Source organism: Melozone crissalis, unplaced genomic scaffold, assembly GCF_028551555.1.
Source record: "Melozone crissalis strain CALT ecotype California unplaced genomic scaffold, PUWL_Pcris_2 ptg000042l_1, whole genome shotgun sequence".
Classification (NCBI taxonomy): Eukaryota; Metazoa; Chordata; class Aves; order Passeriformes; family Passerellidae; genus Melozone; species Melozone crissalis.
In genome coordinates this window covers 35,848,234-35,873,270 of record NW_026535820.1, presented here as the reverse complement: position 1 = coordinate 35,873,270, position 25,037 = coordinate 35,848,234, and the positions used below count along the sequence as shown (strand labels likewise).

The window sequence follows — 25,037 nt, the reverse complement described above, 5'->3', positions numbered from 1 at the left end:
TGGTTTTGTTTGGGATTTTTTGTTTGTTTTGTTTTTCATTTTTGAGGGGTTTTTTAAGGTATGTAGCGTTACATTGGCTTTTAGGTAGAAGGAAAGAATTGATGGTGTTGCCAATCTTTTAATTTTCTTCCCCTTGGCCTCCAAGGCCTCAGTTCCCTTTAAAACTTGAGGCCAGGAAAATCTTGCAAAAGTTGCTCCTAACTTCCTTCTGATGTGATTATACGTCACAAACACAAAAAGGTAGTCAAAGATTGTTAGCAGGGAGAATGGCAAGCAATGTCTAAGTGTCTCTTCCACCCCGTGCTGTAAAGCAGCTCTGGATGCTTTCTTTAAATCTCAAGGCATTAACACTGCTTCATAGCCATTCTGCCAGTTTCATTAATTGCACTTCTATTCCAATCATTTCATAAGCAGATCGTGCTTATAATCTGGCTATTTATCCTAATGTTTGATGTTTCTGAGTCACATAAATACATTATGTTTGAATGCAGAGAAGTACTTTGCATGACAAATTTGAGATTTCTGCCGGAAATGTTTGACTGAAATTTATTTTTGCTATCCATAGGGAATAAGCCTCTGCATTATTTGATTGTTATTCACATTTTGGTAATCGCATTACGAACCTCTACAAAGAAATGAAATGGCAATGAGCCTCTTTTTTTTTTCCTCTAAGAGCAAACGTCTCCCTCCCCCTTCCAGATGCACAGACCTTGAAAAGGCATCAGAAAATTAAAAAGCCAACAGAAATGAAATAATGTATCTATGTTTGAATATTCATTAAAATACGACATTGCTTAGTCATTGCTCGCCATTTGGATGGTGCAGGGTTCTTAGGCAAGCTTAATGCAACAATGGGAATTCAGTCTTGTTTTTAAAGGGTGGGTGGAGACTTCAGTGGACAGATTCCTAATGATGCTCAGCTGTACTAATTCCATTAATATTTTTAGGCCATAGATCACCTTACATCAGTTGGTGATCTGACTTTATGTTGTAAATAAGACTTCAGCAAAATAGTAACAGATCTCATATCTGGGTGCTATTCAGATCCATCCTGATACTTCCCATTCTCTCCAGCAGCTGCTCTACCTACAGTGCTTTATACTAAAGACCACATGTTTTATCTAATGGAGTTTTCTGCCCTTGATGTTGTTTGCCCTTTGTTACTGTGGTATTACATATGCTCTTCTCTCCTAGAAACTTCTAGCAGCTCCCACACTGCCAAAAAATTTACCACACTTGATCTCATTCTATCTAGCCATTATCAAACATCACAAGCACAAGAAAGGATGACAAAAAACCATCATTGGGTACTAAAACCCATGAGCCAAATTTATTTCTTGTTTCACCTCACAAATTGCAGCAATCTGTTAATTGTGTCCCCCACTGCTTTTAGATTTTATGAGCATCAAATCACAGCAAGTTTTTTTTAATCTGGAATTTGATGAAAAAAACCCAACAAAAAATAGAACAAACAAAATTAAACTAAAATGCTGCCTCTACTCTTAGCCTTTCTAACATTCATTTTCTAATTGGAATGTCTGACGTACTTCCTAATCCCTAGCCCTTTGACAGCACTTCAGAATCTCCTCTGTTCTGTTACACTGCCCTGAAACTCCTACTGCCTGTGCTTCCACCAACTAACTAGCAGGAACCCTCATCTTCTGTACTTAGACAAAAAAGCAAATTGTGGTGGAATGGAGACTCAGGAGAACACACAGCCTCCCACCCAAGCACAGCTGCTCTGCTGAACCAGTTGTGCCTGTGCTCAGGGTAAAGAGGAAGGAACTGCACAACACCATGGGCACGTTTTGAAGCGGTGACCCAGCACCTCAGGCTCAGCCCTACCCCAGGACAGCACATGGAAGATGTAGGTCCTTGTAAGACATCACCTAATTTATAACATTTATACCACAAATCAGGAAGCCAGCCACATAGCCTTCTCACAATTCCTTATGCTAAACATACAGCATGACTTGAGATCTTTCATATTAGACAGTGAAATAATTTGGAGGCCAGTCAAAGCCAGTCCTTTGAAAGTTGCCAGTTATATTTTAGCTTGTTGCAAGGTAAAACACAGCTACAAACTCCACACAATACAGACACACAAAATTACCTATATAGAACTGCTATTTGATAGGAGCAAAAATCTCAGAACATAATGAAAAAGTTATGGTTTCTTCTCAAAATCTCATGATGTTGGGTCAAATCGTGCACCCCTTAATGGGGTTGCTCAAGTCACAGTGAGGCTGATTCAACTTTTTGCATTGTCAGTATGTGATGGATGTAGAGTGCTATCTAGTTTGCTTAGCCGATATTTCTTGAAAACGGTAAGAATTCCTTCCAGACTTGCTACCAATGTAATGTCCACTAGTCATGTAGTGTGTATTAATGCCAAAGACAGGTAAGTGGCTTAGTAATTTAATGAAAGTGATTAATAGAAACATGCCAACCCATTTAACTGAGTAATGATTATCTTCACATCATGTTTCTCGCAATTAAACTTGCACAATCCAAACATCCGCATGCATTACCCACATCAAGAAAAAGATATTCTGGGGTTTGAACTTCATTGTTTTCCTTAATAATTGGATGTACCTAGCAGTTTAACTGCCCAGATCAACAGTGCCTTTTGGCTAGCTCAAGGCCCTCTCATCGATCTTCTGCACACATGGTAAATTATTCAGACAATAACAGCTTGCAGACCCCAAATCCTTTTAATGTTATTGTTCTTATTGAATCAAGTGGCATTGGAACAATTGGATTGTCCTCATAGTTTCTTTTCCTGATTCCACCCTCTGTTTCTTGAACACCGGTCTAATTCTGCTGGTGACTTTCTTCTAAGAATACCAAATGCTCTGTGGAACAGCAGGAACAGGAGGCATTATGGGAATGCTCCAAACATGGCAAATGCTATGAAACCAAAGATATGTGGGAAAACGTGGAGATTTGTGTTCTGCTAAAACAGTGTTTTCAGTCCATAGAGGCTTCCTTTTTTTTTTTTTTTTTTTTTTTTTTTTAAGAGAGCCACGTCCCTAAATGATGCCATTGATTATTTTAGTCTCTGTTCATGTGAGCACTCATTTGTGCTGCTGCTTATTGCTGAGCACCCTCCAATTCTGTGGATGTACTTGTGTGGTGAGGCAATCAGGACTGCATTACACATTTTAGATTATAAGAAACATCTGATTTATAGGGTGGCACCTAAATATCTTCCACATTATTCTCCAAGATAGTCCATGGAACCTGTGTTCTCCACCCACACTATGTGAATATATAATTACCAGGGGCTTTATGTCTCGACTGCCTTTGGACCTTACTCATGTTTTTTAGCTTCTACTGACATAAAATTCAAACCTCTGCCTCACAGCCTCTTTCAGCCTACGCAGCACTCTGGTTACAGAAAACAAAATTCTGGCACCCACAGCCCTAACAAGGATTGTGAATTCAAGCATTCGGCTGGAGAGTTTCGTGATTTTTATTTTTTGAGACAGAGGTGGATGAAACTTCAGTTAGTAGGTTGGGCTGCCACCTGTCTGAGCTCACAGTAGGTACACTGACTACTCAGACTCTAGACATCAACTCTGGCCAAGATTCAGTGGGGAGGGCAGGGGGTGGGGGTGTCTGGGAACAGAAATTTCTTAATCACTTAATCAGCAGTGATGACAGTGAATTAGCAGCTTGTGCAAACCAGAGCCTAAGTAAAATCTGAGTTCCATGTCTCTCTAGAAGACCTTATTTCTCTGAAAATAAAAATAAAAAGTAGATATTCTCACACCAGACAATAAAAACAGTGGAGAAGAAAGAAATTACAACAAAAAAAAATTCGAATGATACTTGTTCCAATTGAAACTGGGTTGAAAAAACAGTAGAAGACATCTCCATTAACAGATGTGGTACCATTTCCAAAATCTTACAAAAACAGCAACAATGAAACTTCCACTAATGTCAAGAGGGAAAAAGGGAAAAATAAATGTAAAAAATTTAAAAAGGTGCCTGGAAGCACGCTGAAAAGGCACTGGTCTGTTGCTTTCAGTTGCCTATATAACAATTTTTGGTATACTTCAGAAAGTAAATTATCCACACTTGGGCCTTTACCTCTACTAATTAGAAACTGAGTTTCACAGCTTAACATAGAGCCACAAGAAGGAAAATTAATAATAATTTTCATGATTATGTGAACTACATTGAAAAATAAACCCTTTCAAGGCAGACTTCCACCTCTCTCCCAAAACAGGCTCAAACACAAATGTGTGAGCACCCAACCTACCCTGTTGTCTACTCATTCACCTAGAATCAATTTGATCCAGTTTTTCTTTAGTATAGAAGAAAGATCATACCACTGTAGAGAGTTGCCAAAATTTATGAAAACTTATTTTTACAAATAAAACCAGCTCAATAATTCTGATCCCCAGCCTTGCTCTCTAATTTCTAGGATGAAGTTATTTTAAGGTATGAACAAGCCATGTCCAAGGAGTGAAACTAGTTCAGCTGTTATAGGACCGTACTCTGAAGATATCATACCTTCTCGGTGATTTCTCATGTGCAACTCCTCACAGCACTGACTCCCTCTTATTCACAGCTCAACCAACAAACTCCAACTCTCTCCTCACCCAGCTAACTCACTCTTTTGTAGCACTCCTCTTCTTATTGGACACAGCTGTGGCCTATTAAGGGCAGGTCTGTTCCTAATCTTTGGTGATTAGTACAGCTGCACTACTCAGGTGTGAGACTACCTTCTGCACTATTTTCTTACATTCTACCCCTCCGCAGAACCATTAAGGTTGGAAAAGGTCTTCAAGATTGACTACAACCATCAGCCCATCACTGCCAAATCCATCACCAAACCATGTTCCTAAGCACAGCACCTAAGCCTTTTTTGAATACTTCCAGGGACAGTGATTACAAAACTTCCCTAAGCAGCCTGTTGAAATGCTTGAACATCATGACTGAAACACTGAGTTGTGCTGCTGGACACTCAGAAGCAAATAGCTGTTTTTTCTTGAAGGTCTTGCCAGTGTAGTTATGGTAGCAAAGTCCTCCTAACATATAGTTCAACCAGCTCCTGTGACAATACTCAACCTAGTCTGCTTGGGGAAACAACTAAGGAAAGGAGAAAGGAGGGAAAAACAACCAAAAAATATTTTTCCAGCTATTACAGAATTGCAACAATTGCAATTAAAGCAGCTTACAAATGGAGATTCTTTGCCCAGTAGTCTTCCTTTCATGGAAATTAGGATGTGGATGAAATTGGAAAATAGGGGGTGTGATATGGATGAGCAGATGTGTGGATCTCTGATCCGGAATTAGGCAGGTACACACAGAGTCATGAAAACATAACAGAGCTGAAATGGCATTTCAAATGTATATGAACTTAGAGTAATATAAAATGAATGCTTGTAGGATTGTAGCACACAAATGTCCAAAGTAGGTTCAGTTGGATGAGTAGGTTCAGAGAATAAGTACATTTTACTTGAATGAAGCTAATCTGAATAAAATTCACTTATTTGAGCACCTCAAATAAGACCTTTAAATATATTTTACTAGTAGTGATTGTGAGAAAAGGAACACACTCCAACTGGATGAATGAGATGCTACTTAGTGTCTCGAATCCACAGGTTACCCAAAAAGGCAAAGTCTAATTTTGAAATATTAAAGACCTTTTGTTGGGACCATGTAATCAATCATCTGTGTCTTTTCACTTCTGCTTTTGCACCTCTGCAAGGCTATGCCTGTCCCAAGGTATGTGAGTGTCTCCTGGGGGAGTAACAAGGCTGGACTGCAGAAGATGCCAGGTGCATTCCCAGGGGTTCCTTGAGGACCTAAGCCCAAGGGAGACTTGCTGGTAGCTCTGTTTGTGTGAGTTTTGTTCCACCCTGACAGCCTCTAGGTGTTTAAACCACAACTAGAGCAAGTAGTGCATAAGAGCCGAACCCTCCCCTGGAATGGTTCTATTGAGAGCCATTAACAACTGGGCAAAGGTGACAGCTGAGGCAGATCTGTATTGAAAAAATAAACTGCGAGTGTGGAGCAAGCATTAGACATGAAACCAGTCCCTGTAGGCAAAACAGCTCTCCCACTTATACCCTGTGGTTTCCTTCTTTCCATTTTATATTGACTGAATCAAAATCAATGGAGACTGATAACAATTATTAGGTGATTTGCAATGTTCTGTTCATCTACAATAGATCATAGACTCCTTTTCTCTGATATGCACATTTCTGCTAAAAGTAGCTGGTTGTTCAACAGGAAGCAATATTAGTGAGAAAATAGGAAAAAATTATTTTGCTGTTATTGATTTTGTATCTGTGGATACCCTACTTAACGCTTCTTCCAAAATAATACATTTAATGCTGCAGCACATCTAAAAGCTTCAATGTAGTCATTTCCATATTAGCAAGTCTCTCCTTCAGAGATGTAAGAAATGGCATTGTAGGACCTGAGGAGGAGAATGCCAGTTAACAATTTGCCAGTAGATGTCTCTGCTAAACACACTGACGGGAAAATACTCAGCTTGAAACTCCAGTGAAATGCAAGCAGAAGTTTGCGTACTTCAGGTGAAAAGCAGGCTAGGACCAACTAGGTCACTAGTCCTTTCTGAAGACTATTTTTACATAGTCACAATAAAAATGGCATTTACTTAAAACTCAGTGACTCTCAACTTAGTTAAATATTGAATTTGTCTCCTGTTATCTATCTCACTTAGGAGACTCAAGAAAGGCTAAGCTTATACATTAACATTCTTGACAGAAATTATGAGTCGTCTGGAAAACATTTTTATCATTTAAATCCTAACTTTTGTGAAAACAAGCAGTCCTTCCTACTTCCAACAGAGAACTTCTTTATTAAGTATTTTTGCCTCAAACTAAAGTACCATTATATGGAAAAAAAATTAGTTTTAGGCTGAAATAGCGCAATGCATGGTAGAATAATTGTGTCCCTGATGGAAAACATTCAGAGGTTCTCATATTTTCTTTACATCTATATGTTATTTGGCAATGGTCTTATTTGCAAAAGCAGAGCTTCTAAGCAGAGAAACTAAGATTAGTTTCTCATAATTGGCACTTGCCGTTAACATACAGCATGATTTTCTGATTAATAATGAAAAAAAAAGATCTCAAAAGGCACAGATCAGCTGGAAAAGCATCTGCTTAAAATACACACACATAATTAGGAGAGGACGTCAAACAGACTTGATTACATATTTCATGGGTATGTGTCAAAGAGTGTAAAGCATTTGACTTAACCCCAGGGTGACTTCAAGAGGATTTACTCTGTCTAGTGTTTGTGATTAGCACCATATAATCTGGATCTGCTGAACAAGTGGAGTTTTACATGATATGCAAATTTCATTTCACTTTAATTTAGCCCCTTTGGATTTAGCATAAAATCTCTGTGTTGCATGAAGGGCTGAAACAGCTGGATCCAGTTAACTGGGAAATTAAAAATGCACTAAATGAAATAAGGTAATCCTTGCCATGGTAGCCAGCACATACTAGAGTGGAACCCTGAGATCTCTGAGGGGTGGCTGAAGTGAGCACTGCTAACAGCAGCCAGATCATTTCCACAAACGCCAAAACACTGATCCTTCTCTAGTCCCAGTGTGCTCTAATTTTGTATAAAACTGAATTATTTCACCATCATGCAAAGGTTCATTTTCCAGGTGCATGTTAGTAAGGAAATAGTTCACCTTATCAGTAAAGGAAATTAGCACCTACTAGGTAACATTTTATTTCCTTGTTAGTATATCAAGATGTGGCAAAAAATAATTAGCAATACAATACCCTGTTTAAAATTAAATGGAATTAATTTATTTGTAATTTAATTTGTCATTCCCTTGCAGGTTTTAGTTGGAACTATACAGAGACAATTCTTGAATATTTCATATGCATGTTTTAAGAATACAGCTGAACAAGACTTTTTTTCCCCATTTCAAAAGGGTATTCTAAGAATAACAATCACCTAATCTACCACTTGAGGCATCAAAAAGTCTTTGGAAGATCTGCACCCAAGTCTAAAAGCTGCCACTTCTGTTCTCCTTTGAAAAAGATGGTTTCATAGTACTTTATCTCTTAGCAGTGATAATGACAACTTTGTAATGAAAATGACAAGTCCTTCAGGTCCTAACTGTATCTGACACAGAAAATGATCTTGGGAAAAAGTTATTACAGACAGAAAGTGCTTCTTATCCAAGATATCCTTTGGCCATATGTAGGCAATGCTGCATCATTGCACTGCAATGAGTAGATCTGTTTCATTACACTTGACTGCTGCTAATATTCCTGTGGCTTTTATTGAAGACTTGGTCTTATTGTCTCTCAGTGGGGGGTACAGCAATTTCTCCTGCTTTATTTCCTGGAAGTGATGGATTTCACCAGGCTACCTTAGGCAGAACTGGGAACAGATTTTGAATCTACAGTATAAAAAGTAGCCCCCATCTATTAATCCAAACTTGCCTTCCAAACACATTGTATGTGCTTGGCTGTACTTCCAGGCAGTTGCACAAGATGCCTCACCTCCTTGCTCATTTTGTAATACTGCCTCTGTAATTGTTTTAATTTCATCCATAGCCATTAGTAAATGCATGCTCACTTAAGCATGTTCTTTCTAATAAATTAACCACAGTCTCAACAATGGCATCTTTTGATGCAAAAGAACCAACTGAGCTTTCTTGCCTCCTAATCTGCTATAACCAGTCACTTGAATATTAAAATCACCACAGACTTCTGAAATCAGATGTACACACACATTCTTCATATAAGACATCTATTTTTTCACCACAACAGGCACATTTGCATCCTGGAGACAGAATCTATTTTGCCTTTGCAGGATAGTTTGCTGTCAGACTGTGAGCCTTTCCCCCTCAGAGAAAGCAACATCTACCTGAATAAACCTGGATTTGAAGCATGAAATATATGTTGGGAATCAGAAATCACTCCTAGAGTAATGGACAGATAAAGGCTTCACAAACAGAAAGCCTCCCCTCAGGGTTCTTCCAGAACATTTCCTGTTATGCTTTACTGGTTTATTTCAGCCACAGGAAATGTAGAACCTGCCCTGCTCAAAAGAAGCTGCAGATCTAAGGGAAACAAAAAAAATCCCAAAACACTATTTCCACCTTAACTAATCTGGTAGTTCAGCTTGCTAGTCCCAAAGGAATCATTAGCAGAAAAGTTATATAAAATTAAAGAAATGCCCTATACCACACTAAGCTAATCATCTAAGCTCCTTTAATAGACACAGAAAAGAGCTGATATTGCTGGCTTTAACTCCTCTCATTCTAAATTTCAACGAATTTAGAGGGATCAGGCTGGTGAAGTAACTGTCTATTCCACTGATTTCAGTGGGAATCAAAATGGTAGCTCAGACATCATTTGTTGACAGCAAGATAAGGTAAATGCCATCCAGATTTTAAATGCAGATCTGAAAGCATATTTGGTTACCTAACTCCCTGCTCCCCTTAAGATTAGTATTTATGTGATTTAATAAATGTCAAGTAAATTTTGTGCCCAAGGAAAGGAACTCAAATATCCCAATTCCTCTCCTATCTCCCATATTAGACTTTTCATGGCCCCACTGACTTCAGTGGAAGTATTCAGCAGTGTCCACACAGATGAAACACAAGTGAAAGTCCTCACAGTGAAACACAATCTCATGTTGCAAATCTAAAAGGGAACAAGTGCTGGCAACTCCTCTGTAGATGTTCTGACTCATTAGTAGGCCATGGCTTAGTTATACAGCAGCCATCTGATGTAAGACAGGAAACTCATCATTTTTATTATAATCCCACATGTAGAAAGAAAGATACACATGCTTGCAAAATATTTAGACTGTACAGTTGGTATTCACATTAGTGAACCCCCAAATCCATTAAAACTATGAATGAAGCCAGCACTAAGGATGAAAGCAGTAAAATACACAAGCAATGTGGTCCAAGTTCAGGTGATGTGACCAGACAAGAGTAGGATGATGCCACAAACTCTACCCAAAAGAAATCCCAGAAATCCCTGACAATTGTACTTAGAAGACCATTGGTTTTTTCTGGCCCCTAAACTGGATGACTTATATAACCTTAAGTGTTTAAACACAATACACCTGAGAATCTGTGCAGTACTATTAAATGCAGGCTACCAAACATCCCATCACTGACTGCAAGCAGTCCTTGATGGAGCAGAGCAAAATACAGCAAAAGTTCCAAAGACAAATTTAAAAAACTAAGTTACCATCACCATTTGACATCTTGCACTACATTATGCTTTGGCTGTTTTGTGGTGCAATTGTCTTTATGAAAGCCAAAGAAACCTTTACTCTAACAACCAATCAAGCATATGCTGAATTAGAAGCAACTTTCAATTCATCATCCTTAGGAGACTTAGACTGCATTTTAAAATTTCTTCCCATACACATTATATTTTCTTCTGAAGTGAATTAATGTTTCCTGAACAGACATTATAATCAAAGTAAACCTTATAACAGTACGGCACAAATGATGTGTCTTAGTTTCATTTTTAAAGCAGATGAAAATTTACTAATAAAAATACATACCATAAAACATAAGTTTAAAAATCATATAGACATAAGACCTCCAGGAATGGTTTAAATACACATGCACATCATTATGCAATTCTTGCAGGAAATTGTTCTAAATGGAAGTTGAGATAGGTCAAGGATGTATTCAGATGATATCAGAGTCAGAAACTGATCAGTATGTTTCACAACACTGACTAACACTGAAACTCTGAGTTACTTTCCATTAGTGATTTTCTTCCCTATCTTCAATAATTATACCAGAATACTCCAGCTAGAGCATATCCCCAAAGAACTTCAGCAGTGCTTTTATTACACATTAGGACACGATTAATGACAACAACATTTTGTTTATTTTGCTTGTTTCTACTCTAGGCTGTTTCCAGTCCAGAATGAGAATCATTGTTTGTGTTTGGGGAGTGCAAAGCAAGTGCTCCAGTAGCTACAGCAAAGTGAGATTCAAAAGTGACTCACATTTGACAGTGCATTTTGCCACTGAAAACTCTGACAGTTGAAGTGGAAGAAATATGCATAAAGAGGCTTAAAACAAATCTGCAGTCCTTCTGGACTACGAACTGCTTCTACAGCATGCAACGGCTTTGTTGTATATACCCAAGTGCTAATAATCACTGTTCAAAAGGAACACTGTGCTTTTGACAGAAATTAAATAATCTGCAAAACTCCATGTTGTCAATGATATTCAGGGGAGAAAAGGATGGTGAGAGGAAATGGCAACTGCAAATCCCTGAATTTCTTGTTGCATCAGTTGTGCCAGGAGCATTGAATGTCCACACAAATTGAAGAGCAGGGCCCCCAAAACCTTTGTCTCACAGCCAGGACAGAAGATCCAAGAGACCTGATATGGCTGAGCCACCCTTCACATCATCTTTGAAAAGTTGACGCACAAAAATGCATTTTATGATGGAAAAAATCCAAACATCACCATAGTTTGGCTATGTTCTACTATCGCCTTTGAGTGGCTTGTTTCATTTCCCTTCTGTATGATTAAATTCTAATTAACAAAAACACATCACATGGAAATTTTTGTGATTATGTAAGCATAATCACAAAGGTTTTAACATGAACATGTTTCAAGTTCCTACTTATCTGGAACAAAAGCTCAATTCATCTTTGGTCATGGAAAATGGTCTAGGACCAGCCCAACTTTGCAGAAAATTCTTGGATCATGTGGTGATTAAAATCCTTTCTAGAATTCCATTTTTTCTTCCACTATGGATTTCTCCAATCTCTTATATTTCTCATGTAATATCTTATATCTCTTATATCTCTTATATATTTGCCAGCAGTGCTGGCACTTCTGCTTTTCAATGTGGCACTCCAGAATTTGACTAGACACTACTAAAGTACCTAGATCATACCAGCAGTGCTGAAATTTTATAATTACAGTATTTGTCAAAACAATTTTTTAGTTAATTTTTCAATTTTCTCCTCTCCAATATAGGTTTCTTCTTGTTTGTTCTTTCAGTTGATGTTTTCCCATCTTTCTACATTTTAGCACTGTAGGAAAAAATGTTTTTAAATTTTTAAAATAAAAAATATTCCCAAATTTTTGACTTTCATTCTTTATGAAAGAATTGTAAATATGAAAATTTGAGCCAGTTCGTATTTTTGACAATTGAAAGACCTCAACACTATTTTTTATGCCTCTCTTCTATTGTGTCATCCACTGATACCCACTTCATTCAGATGCAGGGCTAAGTGTTCCCCTCAGTCTAGTATTAAGAGATTTTTCAATTGTTTAGCTAAAATAGGCACCAATAAGATGGATGAGAAATGCAACAGAGGAGGTGCTATCATAAAATCTCACATTCATGGCAGGCAATGCTCCTACACATTAAACCAAAGCCCTCTTTACAAGTGAATGTGTTTTTTTTAAGAGTGCACATTTTTGAGAAGCATTCTGTACTACAAGAACATATACTAAAGGCGGGTTAGTGATCCCTGGTCTCCATGTTGAGCAACATAAAATAAAACATTCTTACTTGCTGGTTTAGTCAGGCTATTGATGTGGATGAAAACTGCTATTGATTTCCACATGAACTAGACCTGAAGCTTCTAGCAGAATACTCCTCACAGAAGCCTTGCACTGGGAGGAAGAAGAAACCAGAATCCTTCAGATTAATCATGACAATAAACCTCCACAGACACTAGCTGAAATTACACTAACCTGAAAAGTACATAGCCCATGTCTCTCTGGACTCAGGCATCTTTTACATCATTATGCACTTCATGACTTTATATAGGAAATCGAAGAGTGCACTGGAGAAGGGAGGTTCAGACATTACACATTAAGTAATACATGTACCTGATCAAGAAACCCATTTCAGGAACATCCTTTGTTAACCTGGCACATTCTACATGTGGAAACATGCCATGGTGCATCTGCACAGCCTGTGGTGCCAGCTTCCCTGGCCAGGTGTCATCTCCTGCTCTGTTCAGGAGAGTCCCTGCCCCATGGCAGCAAACACAGAGAGATTGTGCTTTTGGGGTGCTGAGCCAGACAAGCAGCAGTCTGTCCCAGAGGGAATGTGCCTTCTCACAGCACATGAGTATCACCCTTCACATACAGGTTCTGGCTTGAAGTTTTATTTGGGACTTCAGCATTGGCTCCAGGGGCTTCAAAGGTTGACTCAAACAGTGTGAGTCACTCAGCTACCTTCTAGTGTTACTTTCCTATTGCATCTTTGTCAGTGTGAGGCAGATGAGATGTAGTCAAATCTTGCATATCCAGAACACTCTGGACCCTTTTTTTTCTTTCAAACCAGGCCAGAATAATCCAACAGGGAGCATGTGAATAAGCCAGTTACACTGAAGTCTCATCTTCACAATGATGAACATAGATAGTAAAACTAGAAAGGAAAATTAAGCTAGAGCCATAAGAAATATGATCAGACCTGTGCCCTGAGCATAAATCCGGAACTGCAGTCTTCAGTATTAGAGTTATATTAACTGACCTGTGAGTTTTTCCAGAACATCAAATCCATGTTTCAGAGCAATGATATCAAGAAAAGAGACTGTACCATCTTCAAACCTAAAGAATGGAATAAATGAGCACAGTAAATACAACATGCAGGTATAGTATCAATTTTAAATCTATTTTAAGAGTTATTATTTTTATATTCAGTGATTCTAACTTGCAGAGTGGAAACTCTTCCCTTAGGGATTCATCTGCCAGCCTTGTAGCAGAAAAATATTTTCCTCAAAGCAATAGAGGTCCACATAAACAGTTGCTTGCACATAGAAGTACATAATTTTCTCCTACATAGAGTAACTATGTACTAACCTACATTAAAGTAATGGTTGACAGTTATGTGTCATGAGCTAATGTCAAAACCAAAATTTACCTTCTGAGAATTTAGGGAATAGGTGAGAAGACAGGTGGAGACTTGTGTCCAGCCCCCCACCCCCTGATGTATTTACACAGTTGAGTTAGAAGGCTCCAGTAATCTGGTGCCAAAAGGAATCAGACAAAGAGATCACTAACAAATCTCCCTCTGTTATCTTCTCCTGGAAATTAATTTTTATCTAAGCGGCAACAAGAGCATTATACATGGATGGAGGAGGGGTGCATCCCCTACCATCATCTTTTAAAGGAAACACCAAATAGAAGCAAACCCACTGAATTTTATGAACTACTCCGGCCATTCCCACAGTCCAAGAGGAGAAAGTGAAGCTCCAAGGTGAGATTGTACTCAGGAATTGATGCACAAAAGTATTCAAGGGACCAGAAGAGACACCAGGGAAGCATCAAAATGTTTCATTTAGGCTTTGTGCGCAGCACAGTCCACAAGAAGTTTTAAGGAGAAATCATTCATTTTGCTTCACCACAAAGAAGAATGCAGAATAATGCAACTGATGAAGTTAGAACTGTAGAGAACTCAATACTTTGAAAGGCTGAACCTGGGGTCACAGCAAGTCTCTCAGGAAGGAACTATGCCCAAAACTGTAACAGTTAATGCTGGAAATGAACCCACCCTAAATCTCATCATTCAACCATGAGGATGAGACCTCCAGAGGGACCTGGTGTTCCTTGGATCTTTCTTGGAAAGATCAGATGATATCTACATTGAAGAATTAGTGGACAAGGTGGAACGTAAGACACACACTTTTGGGCAAAAATACTTTAAATACACATTTTAGACCAGAAAATAGGGGATTACATTTTTTTTCTTGGATGCATAATTTTTCATAGTGCATGTTTAAAGCTTTTGGTGCCACAATTAAATATGTCTTGTGAAAAGGCTCAAAATTTAAAAATGTCTTATATCAAATGCTTTTTCTTTAATAAAATAAACATCAATAGAATAACATAATAGCTCTCACTTCTATCATAACTTTTCTTACTTCCTATTTTATTTTTCTATAGTTATCAAATATTTTAAACACTGCAAGTGACATCAGCAGGTAAAGAACATATTAACCTTCCAAAAATCTTTGATAAAGGGCCACACAAAAAAAAAAAAAAAAATGCAATAGTATTGTGTATATACGATAATATGTTCAGCAGCAGCAAAAGAAGATAGAGGCAGCAAATATTTATAAACCATGTGATAAGAGAAAAGTGGTGCAGCACTACAAGGATGAATGATCCAAAAGAGAAAACTTATGTTCACATATTTTAACATAGCATAGGCCATAGAATCTATAGAAATGTCTGAATCTTCCCTACTAATTATTAATAATTGATATTGAACTTTAGAGAAGAAATCTTGCTGGTTGTCAGTGATGAAATGTAAAAGGGCCATTTGTGATTCGATAGAGGCCTAACACCAGGAATATTATCACAGAGACCTGTGGACCAGTATCTGAGGGAAGCATTACTCTGCCAAAAAAGCCATAAAAAATCTGGGAGGATGAGGAAGAAAAGATAAGGCAGAGGCTAACAGTTGTTTTGGAATTGAGCACAGAAACCTTTTGCTCTGGTTGCAGAAAAGGTCACAGCAGTCCCACATGTCTGCCAAGGAGAGATTACAGAGAGGGTCCCTGAGGGGGAACTGACCTGCTCTGCTCAGTTACTCACAGTGGCCAGCAAAGCAAACAAAACACTGGGAACTGGACCAGAGCAGAGACACTGGCACTGCGCCCATCAAGGAGACTGCACAATTCCCAACAATTTTATCACTATCATAGTGATAAAATTGTAGAAAAGCACTTGAAAGGGCAACAAACGTGCCAATGTAGATTATCAAAGACATCTGAGTTGTACCCATAGCAAAAGAGGAGACGACAATTGTATTTCTGTATATCAGATTTGATTATTAGCTAAGCAGACAACTGAAGTACACCCAATGCTACACAATAGGAGATATGCATGGACCATGTCACTTCACTCTTCTAAGATCTTAAATATTTTTATGAAAATAATTCAGAGCTTAGGAGTCTTCTCTCAAATTAAAGAAAGTAAACAGAGCTGTGGGCTTTTGGTCAAACCTTATGCTCCAGAACAGGCCAATTGTTGTGGCATGATATACATCCTGCATTTAGTCCTTCCATATCACAAACAAAAGTATCTCCTGGGAGCTCCATAGCAAGCACCAGAAGACACAAAAGAAATGAAAATAATGCTAAAAATATCTGCTCAAAGATATGGGCAAGTCATCTCTCTTTCTACAATTTAGACATGGACTATTTTGCAACATTCCTCTCTTCTATTTTGTTTGTTCATAGGGCCCCCTCTATTCTTACATTACCAGCTTTCCTGTTCTGCTTAACAAAGTAAGAATATGTTGTTATTCCTATAATATGTATATCTACACTACTTCCAGTGCACTTGACTCTCATAAATCCTCCAGATTTAGTGAATACCTGGTGTTCAGCTTCATGTCAAAATTTTCAGGAATACTGTATCAATTCTGATATTCAGCACATTAAGCCTTAAGTGCTATAGCAGTAGTGCCATGGCCAAACATGATGCTATGAAGGGCAGCTGCTCCCTTCTTGGGACACAAAGAGCTCTCCCTCAAAATATTTAACTGTATTAAAGATTGAGAAGAAACATGCTCCTTAAATTGCAAAACACTGTCTTCAGTGGTTATTTTTCTGCTTGGTGCAATTGATGCTTCAAATGAACTGTTTCCCCACTCAGTAGCAGTTGCAGTGTTAGAATAATCAGTTCAGGATGAAGTTCATTTGAATGCTAGTCTGGAAGCCACTTCCTGTAGTAATCAAGATTTTGCAGCTGATGATGTATAAAGGATACTTACAAAGGCTAATACTGTGGAATACCAACCCAAGGAACAAGAAGCTTACCTCTCTTATCTAGTTCTTATTATAATTGATCTCACTTAATCATGTCTGGGATGAGCTCAGTTGCTTAGCTGATTGTGTTTGTGAAGCGCTAATAGCATTTCACATCCAATTGCTATCTGACAAACTGACTAAGCAACTCGTGGCATAACAAAGAACAGAGCAGCGTGCCTAACATCTGTCCAGGAGTTATGAAGCTGATGAGCTGCTCTCCCTTTCCAAGTCACTGCTTTTAGAAGCAAAAACGTTTGAGTCACAAGAGGAAAGTATTGCTTTACAGTGAGTAGTCCTGCCTTTTAGGATCCTCCCAGGGATGGAGATGGGCTAGTCTTTCTTTGAATCTTTATTCAACTGATCTTCTCTGTTACACTTCTGCATATAAATGCTATTTTCTAATGTCACCATCCCACACTTCAGGGTAACTGAAACACAGAAGGAAACCGTGACATCTTGGGCAGTTTCAATTAATCCTGCCCTTAGCCAGGGCACCTTTATGCAGAAATAGAATGACAAGAATTCTGGCCTGGACAGATGTGATTTGAAATAAACTGCTGAAGGGCTAAAAAACCCCCTTCATGTTTGAAAATAGGACTTAGAGGAAATTTGTTGGAAGGCAAAAATATTACCCTGGAGTTTTACAGCACTGGCTTAAGGCTTCAGAAATTCCCTCAAGACCAATCAACCAATGCTGAGGTGGTGAAATATCTTTCATAATATAAGGTATTCTGCATATAAGAAGTATACAAGGGCTGGCTTTTAGGTGTTTTGGTTGGAAGCATCTGCTTCTGGACTGGGAATGCTGATTTGAGTGACTGAGTTGTTTGAGGGGTTTTTATGGTTTTGCGCTTTTTCCAATTCATTTGTGCAGATAGAGTAAATCTAGATGTATAGACATTCTATCTGTGCACAGTCACAGATTTACAGAATACCATGTTAGAGGGAACCTCAAGAATCATCTGGTCCAACCTTTTTTTGCAAAAGCATGGTCTAGACAAGATGGCACATCTTAAAAGTGTGCAATGCTGGGGAATTCATCACTTCCCTGAGGAGACTATTCCAATGGCTGATTGTTTTCATTGGGAATGTCCAGTCAGAATCTCCTCAGGAGTAGCTTGTACTCATTATGCCCCATATTTCCCATGTGAGTCCTTGAACAAAAGGGAGTTTCCATCTTCTTTGTACCCACCCTTTAAATACTGGAATATAGTGATAAGGTTTCCCTTCTAAAATCTAACCATTTGTCTTACTAGTCACCTTCAGCATGCTCAGCAAGATCCTAAACTCCCCAATACTGTGATCAAAGAAACATTGCTAACTGAGATATAAATGAAAGCAGTTTTTCTTGGGTTTTGTGGAGCAAATCCAGCAGTGCCTCTTTGCCAGCAGGCACAGCTACCATATGTATAAAGAAGTGGTTCTCCACACATTTCCAAAACTTGATAAATGATATGTTAGCTATTGTTCTTCCAATAAATGTTTAGGGTGTTGAAGTCACCCATAAGAACAGGGTTCTTGGTGATTTGAAGCTCATTTAGGCAACCCAAATATTGCTTTGTTGGACTTACTGCCTTGGTTTGGAGGTGAATAGCAGAGACCTCCTGTGAGATCCTCCTCGAAGATGACTCCTGTGATCTTGAGCCAGAGGCATTAGATAAGGCTTCCATAATCACTGCTTCTGTCCATTCAAGGCTCTCTTTAACTTGGAGTGTGACTCCTCCTCCTCTTCTTCCCTACCTGTCTTTATGAAAGAGCCCTCAACTATCAATTACAATACTCTGCTCATGCCAGTTGTCCCACCATGTTCGAGTTATTCCTACAATATCATAACTTTCTGACTAGGCATGGAGCTCCAGTTCCTCCTGTCTGTTTCCCAGGCTGCACGCACTGATATGTATACACTTGGTACATGGTGTTCTAGTTCTCACCTTGGGAGGCAGCTAAGGAACACTTCCATATGTGCAGTTCCTATCCAGAACACAGGCCAGAGCACTGAAACTTTGATAAAAATCCCATCACAAGGTCAAAAACAATCCTGCTCATTTGAGAGCATTGCTGAGTCAATGCAAAGTGCAGCGAAGGAGCACGGAGGGAACATCACTGTCAGCCAGCTGCCACTCTCCCTTACACCGGGGTAATGACTCCATTCAGGTCAAATGAACAGAAGTCATTCCCGAGTTTCTAAAGCAGGTAAAACCAAATCCATAGAGAATGCATATTTCTTGAATAAGCTGCTTTTCTTTCTTTTTTTTTTCTTTCTTTTTTTTTTAAACACTCCTCAAGAGTGGAGCTGCCCTTTGAAGTGAAATGTTACATGAGTTCCTTTCATCTTTTCAATTCATTTATTTTCATCTAATTAAAAAACACAACAATGCAGAGAGGTTCTTGGTATGCATTTAAAAGTAGTTCCTTCAGATGCTACTTTTCAGCTCTAACAGATACTCCATATCACCACCACATGAAACATCTGTCCCGGCAAATTCAATTTTTACATTTTATATTTTTTCATGTTTATTATAAAGCAACATTTTCTGGAATTACAACAGCACCAAGGGTATACAGCATGAAGCTCATGGCTGTAGGAACAGACTGTTTTCAGTCATATTCATGTTCTTAGGTTAGTAATTGCCATCTCTGATATTAGCAGGGGAACAGATTTTAATTGGTCTCACTGCTTTCCAACATCAAAACCCAACATTTGCAGAAGGACCGATATTTGTTTTGCTTTTCTTTAATTCAAAATATATCATTACTAGGCTACAAAACCTTTAGGGCCCTGCTCTGCTCTTTAGAACTTTCATCAACTCCTCCGGAGACAAAGTTCTCAGGTACTTTTCCAGGGTATTTGTGTGTCTCCAGAGGACAGGATTCCCTTTGCCTGGCTTTGTCTCCCACAGGTGATACTCTTCATTTTTAGCAATTTGCTAATTGACTGTATTAGTCACTTTCTTACTGGGGGAAATCCTGGTCACATTAACACTAAGAATTGAACTTTAAGGCAGCATCTCTCAAGCCCAAGCATTTGTCTGTGGGCTTTTTGATCCTCTACTAATAAAATCTTTGGAATATGATATGACCAACAGATGACTAACCTCAGGTACACACTCAATTTTGACTAAATACTTGTTGCTTCAATGGCATTCACTTTTTTTCACACAGTGAATGCCACTGAAGCAAGTAAATAAAATTAGGAGGTAGCCTGTTGTTACAGACACATATGCTACTATTAAACCATTCTTTCGTAATTATCTAACATTTGTTTAATTATCTGCACTGGAGCGTACTATAGAAAGCCAAGAATTTAAATGGTAGGAGGGCAGTAATAGATGTTAGACCTCAGAATAATACACCTATCTCACCATTTCAGCAACCCCCATTTTACCTCTGTTAGTGGCAAATTACACAATCATGAACAGTGATTTCTTCTCATTCAATGAAAGGAGATCCAGTGCCCTAAAACCAGCCACTTGTGGAGAAGAAAATTGAATTAATAAATCAATCCATTTTTATTTTTCACATGTCTCTGTGCATCTCTCCCTTAAGTACAATTTGATAAACTCCTAGCTGGTAACTTTGCTCACTATATATATCTAGAAAAACCTTCCCCATTTGCACTGAAAAGATTAGCAATCCTTAAGCCTGTTACTCAAATTGGTCTGAGCGACACACTGTGATTTTGTAGATTATCAGCTCCTCAGAGCTCTGAAACAATGAATAAATCATATCTCAGGGATAACATACTCCCCCTGCCAACCCCTACAAGGGCCCTCCAAAGTAAAATAATGACAAAATTACTTTCTTTTTTCCCCACTAGAAGTCATTGGTTGCAAATCAACCAAGGCACTGCATGTCACAGGCCAAAAGTTCCGTTCCAAGTTCACAAAATGGGCCAATATATTTTCATTGCATTGCTGTGGCAGATGGGGAGAAACAAAAATAATCTTTCTCTTTTAAATTCCATTACACAAAAGGATATTTCCTTGAGGTATATTAAATTTAAGTCTTTAGGAACATGAGGCCTGCTGGTTGACTACCCTCAAAGAATAATATGTTCAACTATCAGCTTGTTAGCTAGCAATTTATACTCATTCATCTTGACTTGTAACTTATTAATGTCAACAAGAACCCCATTAAGGTGCAATTCAGTGTGAGCAGGCGTATTGCAAATGATTTCTGTATCTGTCTGAGGATTTAACATTTGATATGCATTATACTCCCATGATTATATATCAATAATCCAAATGTTCATACCTCTGCTTCCCATGGGAAAGTAATATCCACATATAACCCCAAGTAATAGTTAAAGTGAGCAATTTGCAAAGTGTATTTGCATAAACTGTTCACTGATCAGCTATGAGTAATGAATCATTAATAAAAATTCAAAGCCCCTTCTTTGATTTTCTCCTTAGGAGGTAGGAAAGGATGAAAGAAATTCTGGAAGTAAATTTTTCATAGGCAAGAATCTGACCAGCCGTAACAATTTTTCTATGTACATTATAAACAGATTTGTTTATTTCCTCATGACGATTGAGATGTAATCTTTCATCCTTAAACAGGTAGATTTGGGATAAAGAATAACTTTGTAATTAACTGCTAAAGATCTAAATTGAAGTATCAGTTTAAAAATTGGCAGACAAAAATGGATGCACTTGAACATAAATTCAGTCTTAAAAACCTACACCTAAAAATAGGACTGTGTAATGGTGAGTGCCAGTGAGGCAGGCCCAGAGCAGTGACCTTGGATAAGGTTAGCAGTAACTTATCCTCAGATAATGGAGAAAAATCCCTGTGAGTGCTTTCCAACGGGTGGTCTCCATTCTGTACAAAGGTCTGTGCCTCGAAGAACGGGTTGCTGAGATGTATGAACTTTACTTCTGCTTCAGATAAAAGTGAATTCAGCAAGACTTCCGAGCATTTTATTTGCTCACTTAGGGAGTGTGTTACTGATAAATAAAGCTTTATAAAGCCTTACTTATCGGTAACATGTACGGATGGGTGCGGGTGTGAAAAAATTTCTCTGATGTCATCCACTTCTTTCTCTAGCAAAAAAATTCTTTCCAGAGGTAATTTTCACAGCCATCATATAGCCAAGATTAGCAGAATGCATTGGGAGCTGTGAATTAGGACCATCATGTTAAATCACTCTGTGTTGAGCACATTTGGGAAAGATGTGCTTGTCTTTTGTGGCAACCCAAAAACTAACGTAAGGAACTTCAAATGTTGCCACTGTCTGTAAGACAGAGACCCAATGTGTGCTCAGGAATGTGAGGGACCTGGACAGGCCAATTGTACAAGATTTAACAGGGTGAAGCACTGAGCCCTGTGCTTGGGTCACAACAAACCCAGGCAGTGCTACAGGCTGGGGGCAGACTGGCTGGAAAGCTGCCCAGTGGAAAAGGTGGGGATCAGGGATTGTTTAGCCTGGAGAAAAAGTGGTGTTGGGGGAATCTTGCTGCTCTTTACAGCTTACCTGAAAGGAGGTTGTGGCCAGGTGGGGGTCAGTCTCCTCTCCCAAGTAACAAACGACAGGACAAGAGGAAACAGCCTCAAGTTGCACAATGGGAGGTTTCGATTGGATATTGGAAAAATTGCTTTATGGAATGGGTTGTCAAGCTTTGGCACAGGTTGCTCAGGGAAGTAGTGGAGTCACCATCCCTGTTATTTCAAAGCTGTCTAGATGTGGCAGAGAGTGACACGGTTCAGTGGTGGACTTGGAGGTGCTAGACTAATTCAGATAAAGTACAAGCAGGAAATAATTTTTGTTTTTGCAATATAGAATGAGTTAGGTGGATTTCAGAAGCTTTCATGAATGTGCTGAATATTTCATAGGTGTCAGCAAGAATAATGCTATCAGTGCTTTTGTCTTTTACTTCTGATTTGAACATGCATGTATGGGAAATTATTGTAGTTGGTGGCATACAGCAACTACAAGTACTAACAAGTGAGCACTAATCAGCTAAAGTCAGTTTAATGTAGGCTATATATGTAGGAACAACACTGTGTATCCAGAAAGGCTGGCAGCTTGACAGAACTGGCATTATTAAATTACTGCTATGAAACAGCTTAGGTTCAGAATACGGTTTTACTGGCTAGTTTGCATTTTGAGACCTTTGTGGTAACAGTGAAATCATCAAAGAAGAATGGGACAAGACAAATACAAGGAAGACTTTAGCTAATAAAACATTCTAAGGTATATGAGTAGCCTTATTATGCCTAGGAGATACAATCAACTAAGACTTTCACAAGTAAAAACCCTTACTGCTTCTGCACCACTTTCATGCTTGAAAAAAATTAAAGAATTGTATAGTAAGGTCTGCTACACCAAATCAGGTGCAACCTGGTAACTACCTGGTTTACTGCAAGCTGTTTTTCCTCTTTGGGACTATAATATTCAGATTTCTTCCAATGTTTTTTTATTTTTCAGCATTGCTGCGAGGCCTGCTAATACTTCATACTACCTTGTGAGGTCAACAGGTAGTACCTCAGTGATGAAGACTGGAAAGTTAAGAAGTAAGCAACTTTTCTTTCCAAGGATCAACTTTAACTGATTTTCCAAGCATGGACTGGGTATTGGGAGGTACAAATTTCCAGAAAATTGAATTCACAGCAGTGAAAAGTGCAATGAAAAGTGCAATGAAACTCCTAATTTCTTACTGTTTTAAGCAGTTTGCACTTTATACTGAAGAAAGTCAAGAACCCTTTCCATGCCCCTCCTCCAACAGAAGCACAGTGATGGAGACCCCGGGAATTTCATGTCCTCATATAATCAAAGTTGTCCTGGACCTGCATTGATAAGGTCAGTAACTGGAGGAAGTTCTGGAAATCCTCGAGTCATCCTAATCCAGAAGAAAGCATCATCTGAACTAACAATTCCTTCAAGAAGTCAGGAAAATTCTGGCATGTTACCAGGCATTGCTGATGCTTGAAGAAGGGAGCCCAGGGAGATGACTCCTGTCCCTGACTTTGACAGAAAAGAGCATGAGTCATGCAGCTGAGGAAACAGGGTAAAGGAACAGCAGAGGGCTAGGAGTGTGTGCATCAATAGAGAAATAAAAACCTTAATATTCATAGAAGCATTTGTTATGCAAGCAATATCATCCCCAGCTATCACCCAAACAGAAAACAGGATAATGAGTGAGTAAAAAAGGCAGAGATGTTTATATGCTAAGACAAAGTACATGGGCTACAAAATGGAGGGATTAGAGCCACTCTAGGACACAACCTTATTAGCATGGGGTAGAAAAACAATCACAAACAGAAATCATGTTAAAGAAAACACAGACAAATATAGGAGAGACAGCAATGAAGAAAACTGAAATGTTTTGAATTGAAATGCCTTTGGTGAGATGTTCAAAACAAAAAGGACTAGTTGCTAAGATTCTGCTATCGGCTATGTAGATATATAGGAAAAAAAGTTTTTGGGTCCAAGAGATACTTTTTTATCACTCTCACAGAAATAAAATCATTTTTATTCGAGTAAAACCAAGATAACAGAAATGGTCACATTCAATTATTGCTTAATATCAGAGCCAAACCCAAAAAACCCCTTCTAAAATAAAATAATTACCTGAAAATGGCTTTTACAAACTGTTATACAATACACAATAGGAGACTTTGACTTATTGAAACCTTTGTCAGAGGAATTACAGGTTTACGTGTCACAGATGGATAAACAATCTCAAATGATATTTTGAATGGGACGGGGCAAAATGAGACATTAATGAAGCTACTTGGCCAGGAAAACTGAACTGAAATCATCAAATACTTAGATAAAGAGGAGACTTACAGTTAACTTGATGTTGAGGTTAAAAAATAGATGGAATTTGCATCCCAAAAGTATGAAAGAAATAAAGAAAATGAACTTTTACAGAAAGCCTCCAGTAATAACCTGCACTAAAAAAAACTTCTCTTATAAGAAATGTTAGTACTTCTTATTAATGATGACATGAAATCAGAAGAAGTGCTGCTCAGGGAAGGAAGCTACTGTTGGAAAGACAGAAAAAACAGGGATAAAGTGAGAATTCCAGGAGCCAAGCCCTGACAAAACAAATCTAACTGTACAGTGAACTATTCTTCATATAAAAACAATAGAAAATATTAATGATATATAATAACATATAGATATCTTTTAAAAATAAATAAAAAGAAAAAGAAAATTATTATGATTGTTATTCAAGAAGCAAAGAGCTGGTGGAAAAGTCTGAAAACTACCTGAGTATTTGGACTCAGATTTTAAGAAGGACTGATGA

At 38.3% G+C, this 25,037-nt stretch overlaps 1 protein-coding gene across 1 annotated transcript in view; it reads right to left on the bottom strand.

The window, feature by feature from the left end:
- Nucleotides 1–25,037, bottom strand: part of MOCOS (molybdenum cofactor sulfurase) — a 205,435-nt gene that overhangs the window by 69,749 nt on the left and 110,649 nt on the right. Inside the window, exon 5 of the mRNA XM_054285191.1 lies at nucleotides 13,500–13,576. Within this exon, the coding sequence (XP_054141166.1) occupies nucleotides 13,500–13,576 (77 nt within the window). The remainder of the gene's footprint in view (nucleotides 1–13,499; nucleotides 13,577–25,037) is intronic.